General features: G+C 44.1%; 1 protein-coding gene across 1 annotated transcript in view; it reads right to left on the bottom strand.

Annotated features, from left to right (window-relative positions):
* Window positions 1-12,674, bottom strand: part of FBXL20 (F-box and leucine rich repeat protein 20) — a 2,487,640-nt gene that overhangs the window by 875,776 nt on the left and 1,599,190 nt on the right. The window contains exon 5 of the mRNA XM_044055052.1: window positions 1,354-1,428. Coding sequence (XP_043910987.1) covers window positions 1,354-1,428 — 75 coding nt within the window. The remainder of the gene's footprint in view (window positions 1-1,353; window positions 1,429-12,674) is intronic.

The following is a 12,674-nucleotide window of genomic DNA, read 5'->3' as shown; positions in this document are numbered from 1 at the left end:
AAGGAGGACCTCATCAGCTAAGTGGCAAACGAGATCTGGGTACTTACCGCCTTGCATCATGGGATATGGTGCTGCCTCGAGCTGGTAAAAGTGACTCTCGAGCTTAGCAAGTGCCGAGTCGGAGCCGAGGATCGGCTCCAAACCCATCAAGCAAGAATGAAGGCGAGATTGACAACTTAACATCTCTGATTTACAACGTGCATGCTGACCAATCAGCGTGCACGTTTTTGAATATTAATGGAGGGTCATTGTATAATGAAGTATTATCAATTAGGAATGCACAACAGTAAACATTTATGTCAGGATATACGTAAAACACAACAGTTACCAAACATAAGGATCACAGACATTTTTTGCAGGCACCTGTAGACAAACTTACAGGAAGAAAAGAAGGTGCCATAACATGCCTTGACTCAAGATTCTCTCTGAAATTTACTGCACCTCAGACTGCATCATGTAATAAAATGCAAGCCCACAGAAATGTGTTCAAGTCTGTTAGCTACTTAAACTTATCTGAAACCACAATGTCCTGTGAGAAAAAATATATTACCCACTCGTCAAGTATTTCAGTGTGCATTATTCTGGGAATCTGTAGGTAACACAAAAAAAGGTCTAATACATGCTTTCTATTAAAAAGTTTCACGGACATCTAGAACTACTACATACATGTCCAGAAGTAAACAAGTGTAGTGTTAATAAGTAAATAACCTATAAAGTGACATATCTGCATATATGGGTGAGTGGTGCCATTATTTCACAGCAAGGCAATGTGAATGCGGACATGTATCATTATTAATTTGACAGCTCTTTATCGTAGACTATTAAGGAAAACATTTTCTGAGACCTGATATATATTGTACAGCCATGAAAAAGATCAGCAGCTTCATCTGACTGCAATAATATTTCATCATTTGGCAAGAAAATTCATCAATGATTATCAGTAAAAGCAGAGTTTTCAAACTTACAGTCAGAGAAGCATTTAATTTCTCTCTCTCTTGCTCACAGGATATGCCACAAAAAAAAAGCACATCCCACGTATCAAAAACTTGTATAAAAAAGAACAAATCAAGATCTTTACTGGGATAATTCACACACGTGTGCGCGAGGTTTGATTACAAGAACCTTTTGGCATTAGATGGCAAATTGTACCAAGCTACAACTTCTACACCACCTTGACAGACCTGATTTGTATATTGTACTGTACTCTTCTATTTGAGTGGATTAAGCAACAGTTAATTCTTTAGTGTCCTTCACGGGGGAAGGGACTTTGTGAGTGCAGAATTAATCATCTCTCTGTAATGTAATTATTCTTTAACAAGGAAACAAGTTTACGCTCTATCCAGCTAATTATACCTCAATGTCTTTCTGGAAATCAAACAGGTCAATTCGTTGCCAGTTACTGCCATCCAGAGCCAGAACATTCCAGGCCTGTTAAAAAAAAATAAACAAACATAAGCTTGGGAAAATAAAAAAAACATTCATAATTAACGCTTAAAAATATCTCAAAACTTGAAATTTGGGCACTGCTTCCTCATTCTGAAGGGCCACAGTTACTGTTGTTATATTACAACTGTGCACATTTTGACAGTGTGAGTCTAACTACATCTTCTTCTAATCAAACACATCTCAACATTTTATAAGTGGTGGCACAATAAACTCTAGGTCAGCAGTAGACAATGTACTATCCTAGAATGTGGCCAGTGCAAGGCCTCTGCCCATTTCAAAGTATGCTGACATGCAATCATTTCTTACATCACTTTTTAGAACACTGCAGATTACATGAAGTGCAGAAAGTACAGTTGTGTACACTTACCATAAATGTGGATGTTCGAGTGTATTCACTGTTGCAGTCATTACATTTGGGTTATCTGCTTGCAGGTAGCCCTCAGTCGGCCTGATTAACAAAGTCTTGGGTCCTGCGTCAGTTGCTGTCCCTTCTTCCATAACGTCAGGTCGTCAGGGGTATAAAAAGTACAGTTTTGTACCTACCATAAATGTAGATGTTCGAGTGTTCACCCTGCTGCAGTCATCACACTTGGGTTATCCTGTCGTCAGGCGGTCCCGCAGTCGGCCGGAATTCCAAAGTCTTGGTCCGGCGTCGGTTGCTGTCGCCTCTTCCCTGACGTCAGTGCGCCAGGGGTATATATATTGCAACCGATGCCATTTTCTTCAGTTTTTCTTGCCCCAGATGTCAGGTGCCCCCAAAAAAGGTGGTCAAAATTAGTACCAAAAGGAGAGACCTCTGTACAAACACAAAATCCCTTCAGCTATAAGCAAATACATCAGTCAGTAAGGTATTGAAGAGATTTAGTCAGTAGATCAGAGGGGATGGAGGGAGGGTAACCTGGACTGCAGCAGGGTGAACACTCGAACATCTACATTTATGGTAGGTACAAAACTGTACTATGTTCATCGTGTTACCCTGCTGCAGACATCACACTTGGGTTGACTCCCAAAGCTAAGGTAGGGGGGAGGTATCATAGAGGGTTAGTGGAGGCTATAAGGCCCTGCAGAACTGCAGTGGCGAAGCCCGCCCTGGTCTTAGAGTAAAGAGGTAAGTGATAGTGTTTGGTAAAGGTGTGTACTGAACTCCAAGTTGCAGCTTCTAAAATCTCCTTGGTTGGAACCCCCCCTGAGAAAGGCTGTAGAGGTAGCTGCTGCCCTGGTAGAGTGGGACCTAATGGTAGCAGGGACTGGTTTCCCATGATGTGTATAGCAGAAACGTATGCAATGACCTATCCATTTAGAAATGGTTTGCTTTGATATAGCCTTCCCTTGAGAAGCTGTAGCATAGGATACAAAGAGCTGGTCAGATTTTCTGAAAGCCTTAGTTTTGCCCAAATAGTAACGGAGTTGCCTGTGAATGTCCAAGGAATGCAGGAGTCTCTCACCTTTGTTCTGTGGATTTGGGAAGAAGGTGGGCAAGTGGATGGTTTGATTTAAAGCCACACTGGAAACCACCTTAGGCATAAAGGAAGGATTAGTTCGTAGAGAAACTCTGTCTTGATGAAAAATGAGGAAAGGCTCCACAGCCATTAGTGCCTGTAGCTCTGAAACTCTTCTAGCTGAAGTTATTGCTAGGAGCAGGGCAGCCTTCCATGACAGGAACTGAAGATCTGCAGAGAAAGCTGGTTCAAAGGGAGGTAGCATTAGTTTTTCCAGAACAAAATTGAGGTCCCATGTTGGTGTAGTTTCATAGTTTCATAGTATAGTACTAGGCTATCTGCCCTGGGGCATTTGTAAGCCTAGCCATAGTGATGTGGCATTTGCCACCCCATGAAATGGTACAAAAATGTACAGAATAAATTTAGAATACTGTGTCTAGTAGTGACACAATGAAGGTCCCCTTATATAATATAATTAGTTTACTGTGCCCCTGTCTAGCAGTGACACAGATGTGACCCCTGGGGTAAACTTACGATCTCCCATCCACTCATCAAGATTTCTCTTGAAGAGAGTCAGTGAGGGGCTCTGCCTAATACGAACTGGGATCTTGTTCCAAAGCATGGGAAGCCTCTGGGTTATGAATCTATCCCTCCAGCATGTCCTATTCATACTTGTGCCGAGGTTTAAGTCTTTAGCTCTCGTGGTCCTGATGGACTTTGATTTTTGAGGTGGAGCATGTCCATCAGATCCTGATTGGACATGGCCTTGTACGTCAGGCAGAGATCACCTCTGAGCAGGCGGTATGATACTGAATAGAGCTGAAGTTTCTTTAGTCTGGCAGAATAAGACATATGTTGGAGACCCTTGATCCTCTTGGTGAGGTACTTGTGTGGTCTCTCCAGCTGTTGCAAATGCCGGGTGAGGTACATACCAAATGGGGCATTGTACTCAATCATGGGTCTGATGAGGGAGGAATATAGGGATACAATGACATCCTTGGATCTGGATGTGAATCCCTTCATGATGAGGTGTGCAAGGTAGAATGTTTTCGAACCACTTTGGCAACGTGGGTATCAAATGAGAGGTCGCTGTCGACTTGGGTCCCTAGGTCTCTGATTACTTTTTCAGTACTCAGTGGGTTGCTGTCTATGTGATAATTTGTGGGTACTTTGTTTTTCCCAAAGGGGATGACTATACATTTTTTGGCATTTAGTTTAAGGCTGTGACTCCGGCACCAGTTGTCCGTTTCTGTGAGGCCTTTTTGTAGGATGTGTGTGTCTGCTGGTGTATCGACTATGGCGCCTAGTTTGCAGTCATCTGCGAATTTGGTCAGCCACAGCCCTCCCGTGTTTGCTTTAACATCTGAGAAATAAATGCCGAACAAGAGGGGTCCCAGGACAGATCCCTGTGGGACACCACTTGTGACTGGCTTTGAGTCTGACATTGCTCCAGCAATTTTAACTTTATGGGTTCTGTCCTTTAGCCAGTTTGCAACCCATCTAGTGACATAAGGGTTTACATTTAAGCTGTTGAGCTTATCTATGATGCCTGAGTGGGGTATTGTGTCGAAGGCCTTAGCCAAGTCCAGGTATGCTGTATGGACTGCTTTGCCCTCGTCAATGGCTCTAGTGACTGTTTCGAAAAAGTCAACCAGGTTTAAAAGGCAGGATCTGCCCTTTACAAAGCCGAACTGGGTGGGGTCAAGTGTCTGTAGGTCCCCTATGTCTCTGTTTATGAGTTCCATAACGATTCTTTCCATAGCTTTGCAGACCACGCTGTTTAAGCTTATGGGGCGGTAGTTTCCAGGGTCTGTAGAGGAACCCCCCTTGTGGAGTGGGACCACTGTTGCTGTACGCCAGTGTTCAGGTACATATCCCGAAGTAAGGATAAGGTTAAATAGCATTTTTATGTGTGGGTTTAACTCCTCTTGGAGTTCACGTAACACGCAACCCGGGATACCGTCAGTTCCCATTGATGTTGTGTTTTTTGATTTGTTTAGGGCGGTTCTCACTTGGACATCTGAGATGACAGGGAGATTACTTTCAGCTGGGATAAGTATTTCTTCTTTTGGGGGTGAAGGAGGGGAGAAATTTGTACTGAACCTGTCAGCCAGAATGTTGGCAATATCTGTGGGTTCAGTGTATTTTTTATTGTTGTGAACCAACTCTGAGCATATCTGAGGGTTTCCGCCCAGGTTTCTAACATAGCTGAAGAAGGCTTTGTGGTTATCTTTAGTGTCCTTAGCGATTTTTCTCTCAAAGTTGGCCTTGGATGTTTTTATGAGAGAACGTAGTTTTCTGCTAATGTTGATCAGAGATGTCTTTCCTTCATGGGATTTTGCTCTAACGTGCAGTAGCTTCCTTCTTTTGTTATACAATTTGTTTATGGTTGAGGTCCACCAGACAGGACGTTTACCTTTGGTGGAGAGGGACTTGGATTTGTTTGGGATTGCATGATCCATGCATTCTTGGAGATGTCCATAGAAAGCATTTGTGAAGGATTCGGCATTGTGGGATGTGGTATCCACTGGCACAGTGGGCTTAAAGGATACCATCTCAGTCTTAAGAAGAGTGAAGTCTGCTTTTGAGAAGTTTTTCACTGTGGTCTTTTGTGCTGGGGGTGGAGGTGGGATATGTATATCCAGGGTGATTAGTTTGTGGTCAGATCTCACTAGTGAGGGGTATACTTCCGGTGTGGAGCATTTTGTCCCCATGTTTGTGATGATCAGGTCTAGTATATTATCTCCCCTAGTGGGAGAGGTGACTAATTGTTCCAGTGCATTTGAATTTATGAATTCCAGGAACCTTTGGGCTAGGGTATTAGGGCTAGAATAATGTACCCAATCTATGTTTGGGTAGTTGAAGTCTCCCAGTATGATGGTATTTTGTGATACATTCATATCCTCCAATGTCTTCAGGAAGGCTGAGTGGAGTTCTTGAGATTGGGAGGGTGGTCTGTAACATACTACCAGTTGTATAGCAGTTTTGCCTATGGTTAGTTGCACTTGTATGGTTTCTGATGCTTCATGTGTTGCTACTAACCTGGAGGTGTGGGTGTCCTTAATGAATATGGACACTCCCCCTCCCTTTGTGGTTCGGCCCGGGTTTTGGGGCCGAAAAGCATGATACGAGGTATAGCCTGGTAACTCTGGGGTGCTCTCAGGAGCCTTGAACCAGGTTTCAGTTACTGCACAGACATCGATGTTCTCCATGCTGAGGAGTGCATCAAGTGCCTGCATCTTGAGATTTAGACTTCTGGCGTTGAGCAGCATTACCCTTAGTTTTTTTGCATTATTGTTTTCTAAGGAGGTGGGTTTGTCTTTTGAACCTTGCCTAAAAAAGGCACTATGGGGGTGGCAAGAGCCTTAGGAGCTCTCCTGGGTGGTCTAATGTTTTTTGCCCCTCTGAGGAACTGCCTTAGAAGAGGATGTGAAAATAAAGGTGGATCTGTGTTGTAGTGAGCTGAAATAGCTGAAGCATGGATTTTAATGGAGGAAAAAGAAAGTCCTTTGTGCAACATCTCAGCTAAATACTGTAGAATGTGAGGCTGAATTGTGTCTTGGCCTTGAGCTTGGTTCCAGGCACAAAACCTTTTCCATTTGTCCGAATAAGCCTTCCTGGTGCTTGGCCTCCTGGCTTCCAGAATAACATCCAGAACTGCTTGTGAAATGGGAGCTGGTTGGATGTTTAGTTGATTTGCCATGCAGCCAGATTTAAAGTTTTGAGCTGGCTGTGGAGAATCTGATTGCTTTGTTGTGTGAGCAAATGGGGGATTTGAGGCAATATCCATGGAGGGCTATGGGCCATATTTCTCAAAAGCGGGTACCAGTGCTGGCGTGGCCAGTCTGGGGCTATGAGAATCAGTCGTGGTCTCTCCTTTTTGACTTTCAGAAGAACCGTTGTGAGGAGAGGCAATGGAGGGAAGGCATATACGGTCAGGTTTTTCCAACTGAAAGATAGTGCGTCCACTTTCCAAGCTTGTTGGTGGAATGTCCTTGTACAAAATTTTGTTAGTTGATAGTTTTGAGGACTGGCAAACAGGTCTATGTCTGGAAGGCCCCATTTTTGAGTTATCATTGCAAATATTTGTGGATCCAGTTTCCACTCGTGGGGATCCTTGATGGTTCTGCTGAGGTTGTCTGCCAATGTGTTCTTCTGTCCTGGCAGGAATTGAGCTTGTAACTGAACTTGGTAAGCCAGAGCTGTGTTCCATAAGGTAATTGCTTGCCTGCATAGAGGGTAGGAATGTGTACCCCCTTGTTTGTTTATGTACCACATTACTGTGGTGTTGTCCGTCTTTATTGCCAGTTGTCCTGGATGTAACAGATCCTTGAAGGCTGTCAGCTTTCTGCACAGCTAGCATCTCTTTTTGATTTATGTGCAGATTTCTTTGATCTGCGGTCCATAGGCCTTGAATGCATTGTCCTGCCATGTGTGCCCCCCCAGGCGTAGTCTGAAGAATCTGTTGTGATAGTTTGCCTGGCTGGGGGCAAGGTGAAAGGCTGACCCTTGTTGAGGTGACATGCCTGTGACCACCATAGAAATTCCTGTTGTAGGCAGGGAATGAGAGATATCATTGTGTCCAACCTGTGGCTGTGTTGAGACCATATGCTTTTTAGGTACCACTGTAATTTCCTCATATGCAACTTTGCAAATGGTATTATTAGTATGCAAGATGCCATGAAGCCCAAGGCCTGCAGAATTTTTCTTGCAGTTAATTGGGTCTTTGTTGCCATTGTCTTGAAATATTGAGTCAGTTGTATTTGTTTGCCTGGCGTGAGATAAGCCTTCTGGGCCGTTGTATTCAAGCTGGCACCCAGGAATGTCATTTTTTGTGAGGGTACTAGTTTTGACTTCTTTTCATTTACTGTGTACCCCAGGCAGTTTAGTAGATGCTTTACAAAGGCCAGATGATGTAAGAGAATGTCTTTGCTTTCTGCTTGGATGAGGCAGTCGTCCAGGTATGGATATATTTGAATTCCTCTTTGTCTGCAGTATGCAATTACTGGTGCCAGGCATTTTGTGAAGACTCTGGGTGCAGTAGATAAGCCAAAGGGCAGTGCAGAGAATTGGTAATGGGTTGAACCTGCAATGAAATGGAGGTATCTTCTGCAACTTTGTCTGATAGGGACATGCAGGTATGCCTCCTTGAGGTCCAACGTTACTAGCCATGCTTCCTTGCCCAACATGTGAAGTAGCTGCTGCAGTGTTAGCATCTTGAATTTGGGTACTTGTAAGTGTTTAGAATTGAAAGGTCCAGAAATGGTCTCCAAGCATTGTCCTTTCTGGGCACTAGAAAGAGTCTTGAGTAAAATCCTTGGCCTTGCTCTCGAGTAGGTACCAGTTGAATGGCTCTCATGTCCATGAGAGCTGTAATTTGCTTTTGTGCCTCTACCCATTGATTTTGTGGCAGGTTTGGCATTCCTCTTTTCCTTGGCAAGGTGTGAAAGTGGAATCTGTATCCTCTTAAAATTATGTCTAGGGCCCATTTGTCCTTTGTGACCATGTGCCAGTTGTCTGCAAAAAGTGAGAGTTTTCCCCCCAAGGGGGCTGCCAAGAGAGTATTGCTTGGCCAGATGAGGTGCAAGTCATTGAGTCTGTCTTCTGGTGGATTGAGACCTGTCTTCTCCTCCCTTCTGTGTTGTAGAGCCCCATTGGCGAGGCTTATACTGGGCTTGTGGTTGTCCTCTGCCCATGTCCTTGGGCATGAAGGATGGATTGGTTCTAAGGGACACCTTGTCCGCATGAAAGATGATGAAAGGCTCCACTGCCATAAGGGCATGTAATTCAGATACCCTTCTAGCTGAAGTGACTGCGAAAAGGAAAACTGTTTTCCAAGAAAGAAATTTTAAGTCTGCAGTAGCAGATGGCTCAAAAGGAGGTAGAGTGAGTTTCTCCAAGAGAACATTAAAGGTCCCAGGCTGGGGTTGAAGCTCTCCTGGGTGGTCTCAAATTTTTGGCTCCTCTGAGGAACTGCTTGAGCAGTGGATAAGAGAAGAGGGCAGGCTCTGTGTTTTAATGAGCTGAAATGGCTGAGGTGTGGATTTTAATGGAGGAAAAAGACAGGCCCTTGTGAAGCATCTCAGTTAAGTATTGCAAAATCTGAGGTAAATTGGGCACTGCTGTGCTCATCCCTAGAGATTGGTTCCAAGCACTGAATCTTTTCCATTTTTCAGCATAAGATTTTCTAGTACTAGGCCTCCTTGCCTCTAAAATGATATCTATCACAGGTTTAAGGAGGGATGGTAAAGGAGAGATTATGGGGTTAGGAGGGTGGTCTAATGGTTAAGGTGTTTGCCTTGCAAACACAAGGTACAAGGTTTGAATCTCACATAGGATAATTGGCTAGGCTTAAAGTGGCTCACAAGGGCAGTTAGCCTAGTACTAATCTATGAACCTAAATCTATGAATCTATGTAATTAGCCAGGCTGCACGGTTCAGTGTTAGAAGCTGAGGGTGCAGAATCTGGTTCTCCTGCTGAGACAACAGGGAAGGAGTCTGAGGCAGGTGCCATGGGGATAACCGTGACGCACTGCGCAGGAGGGGGTACCAGTGTTGGCACGGCCAGTCTGGAGCAATCAAAATCATCCTTGGTTTGTCCTGTTTGATTTTTAGTAGTACTTTGGACAGCAGAGGCAAAAAGAAAAAGCTGCAGTGGTACAGCGGTAGCATTGTTGCCTCACAGCAAGACCGCAACCACTAACTTTATTAACGTATGCAAACTGCAATGAAATGTTTTCGTCAATTCAAGTTCTTGACTTCATCTGATGAAGTCAAGAACTTGAATTGACGAAAACGTTTCATTGCAGTTTGCATACGTTAATAAAGTTAGTGGTTGTGGTCTTCCCATACTGATTTTTGGACTTTATTTGGCTGTTTAATATCAGTAGAGTCTCCGGTTACAGTTTTTTTGCCTCACAGCAAGAGGTTCTCCTGTTCGATTCACGGCTGGAGCGCCTTCTGTGTGGAGTCTGCATGTCCTCCCCGTGGTTGAGTGGCCTCCGAAAGACATGCATAAATGGGCGTGCCTTCGCTGATGGTTGGATGTCGGGCTGGCAACTCGGCACCATAAAAATCTACTGCCAATCATTAGCAGGCCGGAGTTCTGCTGTGGCGACCCCTAACCGGGAAAAGCCGAAAAGACAAACAACAAACTTTGGAGAGCAGAGGCAGTGGGGAGAAGGCATAGACTGATAGGACAGAGCATCCACCTTCCAGGCTTGTTTGTGGGGAGTCCTTGTCCAAATTTGTCAATTGGTAGCTCTGGGGAGAGGCAAACTGGTCTATATCGGGCTCCCCCATTTGTTTGTCAACATGTTGAAAATCCTTGGTTCTAGTTTCCACTCGTGGGTCCATGAGGTTTCTGCTTTGTCTGTCTGCCAGTGTATTTAATTTTCCTGGCAGGAATTGAGCTTGTAGGTGCACTTCGTAGCTCAAGGCTGTGTTCCATAATACCATGGCTAGTCTGCAGAGGGGGTAAGAATGTGTACCCCCCTAAGAATGTGTACCCCCCTGCTTGTTTATGTACCACACAACAGTGGTGTTGTCCATCTTTACCATTAGTTGCCCTGGAAGAATGTGGTCCTTGAAGGCTGTCAGAGCATTCTGTACAGCTAACATTTCTTTTTGATTGATATGCAGGTACATTTGACTTGGGTTCCATTTGCCCTAAATGCACTTCCCTGCCAGGTGAGGCCCCCCATGCACAGTCTGATGCGTCTGTTAGGATTTAGGCAGCAGGGGGTGGTGTGAAAAGTAGTCCCTTGTTTTGATGGCAGGCCTCTGCCCACCAAAGGAACTCTAGGCGTAGGCAAGGTATGATAGGAATCATTGTTTCTAGATCCTAAAAATGTTGACACCATAGGCTTTTTAGATACCAATGTAGTTTCCTCATATGCAGTCTTACATATGGAATTAGAAGAATGCAGGCTGCCATGAACCCCAAGGCTTGCAGTAGTTGTCTTGCAGACAGCAGGGTTTTTGTGACCACTTGTTTGAAGTAGGTTGTCAAATGAATTTGTTTCTCTGGCGTGAGGAAAGCCATCTGGGAAGTTGTATTCAAGCTTGCTCCCAGGAATATAATTTGTTGACAGGATACCAGGTGTGATTTCTTTTCGTTTATGGTGTATCCCAGACAAGTTAGAACCCTTTGTACAAAGGCCAGATGATTCAAAAGTATGTCCTGGTTTTCTGCCTGAATTAGACAATCGTCCAGGTATGGGTATATTTGAATATTTCTTTGCCTGCAAAATGCAATAACCGGAGCTAGGCACTTTGTGAATACCCTGGGCGCAGTAGATAAGCCAAAGGGCAGTGCAGAAAACTGACAGTGCGTGTAGTCTGCTTTGATGCATAGGTATCTTCTGCAAGATTTCCTAATTGGGATGTGCAGGTATACTTCTTTTAAATCTAGTGTTACCAACCACGCATCTTTGCCTAGCATAGGAAGTAATTGGTGAAGAGTCAGCATCTTGAATTTTGGAATCTCCAAAAAGGTGTTTAGAGTAGACGGGTCCAGGATAGGACGCCGTGAATTGTCTTTTCTGGGTACCAGGAAAAGTCTAGAGCAGAAACCTTGTCCCTTTTCCTCTTCTGGTACCAGCTGAATAGCCCCCATGCTTAAGAGAGAATACTTGTTTTTGGGCCACTGCCCACTGATTTGGGGATAGGTCTGGCCACCCGCTTGGTGTTGGCAACGTGTGGAAGTGAAATCTGTATCCCCGGGACACTATCTTTAAAACCCATTTGTCCTGGATAATGATTTCCAAATTCTTTGCATGAAGAGCAATCTTTCCCCCCAAATGGGCAGTCAGGTGACAAGTGCTTGGAAATTTTAAAAGGAAGTCATTGAGACAGTTTACCAAAGGGGGGAGCCTTATTATTCCCAGATTTGGAAGTGGAGGCCACCCACTGCTTAGTTCTGTGTGTCCCCTGGGACTGAAACCTGGGGTTTTTGCTGTGTCTGGGTTTGGCTTGAGAAGACCTGGAAGGGGCTGGAAAGGACCAATTCTTAGAGGGCCAGTGCCTACAAAATCTAGGAGGCTGAACTTGTAAAAAATCTTTAACAGTCTGCATAAATTTAGCTTTATGCTCCATCTTTTTAAGAACTCCCTCAGCCTTGTTGCCAAACAGGCGGTACTGATATAAAGGAGCATCCAACAATTTAGCTTTAACATGATCAGGCAAAGATTGCTCCTTAAGCCAAGCATGCCTTCTGAGCACAGACCCACTAACAGCAGCCCTGCAAGAGGCCTCTAATAAATCAAAACCACATTGCAAAGTATGTTTTCCAACTTGTTCAGCAGAATGCATTAAATCATGTAATTCTTTACTTTCCACACAGTCAGGAATCAACATAATTTTATATTTAAGCAGTCCAATAACATGTTGCTGATACTTTGACATATGAAACTGGCAGTTTAAAGCCCTAATGGCCAAGGTTGCAGAAATGTAAACCTTCTTACCCCATCTATCTAGCACCCTGGAGTCAATCAGAAGGGGTAGGAGTTTTAGCAGTAGAAGCCTTAATGCCCTTGGGCTTCTGATAAATAGTCTCTGGATCTGCAATAGGATTTTTAAAAAGGAATTTGCGGGACTCAGGAACCCTGTAGTTATCTGTCAGGTTTTCTGGGAGCAGGAGGCAGGGAATCAGGGGCCAAACTAGATTCCGAAAAAGATTCATCATCAACAATGTCTAGTACAGGAGGAATAGCTAAAGGCCTATGCTGAGATAGAAGAAAGAAATCCCTAAGCCTCTTTTTTAGAAACAGAAAAATCCTGGCTTTCCCA

The sequence above is a fragment of the Protopterus annectens genome, chromosome 13.part0 (assembly GCF_019279795.1).
Source record: "Protopterus annectens isolate FY-2018-M chromosome 13.part0, PAN1.0, whole genome shotgun sequence".
Classification (NCBI taxonomy): domain Eukaryota; kingdom Metazoa; phylum Chordata; order Ceratodontiformes; family Protopteridae; genus Protopterus; species Protopterus annectens.
The sequence above is the reverse complement of the archived record's forward strand: the minus strand, read 5'-3'. Positions and strand labels throughout refer to the sequence as shown.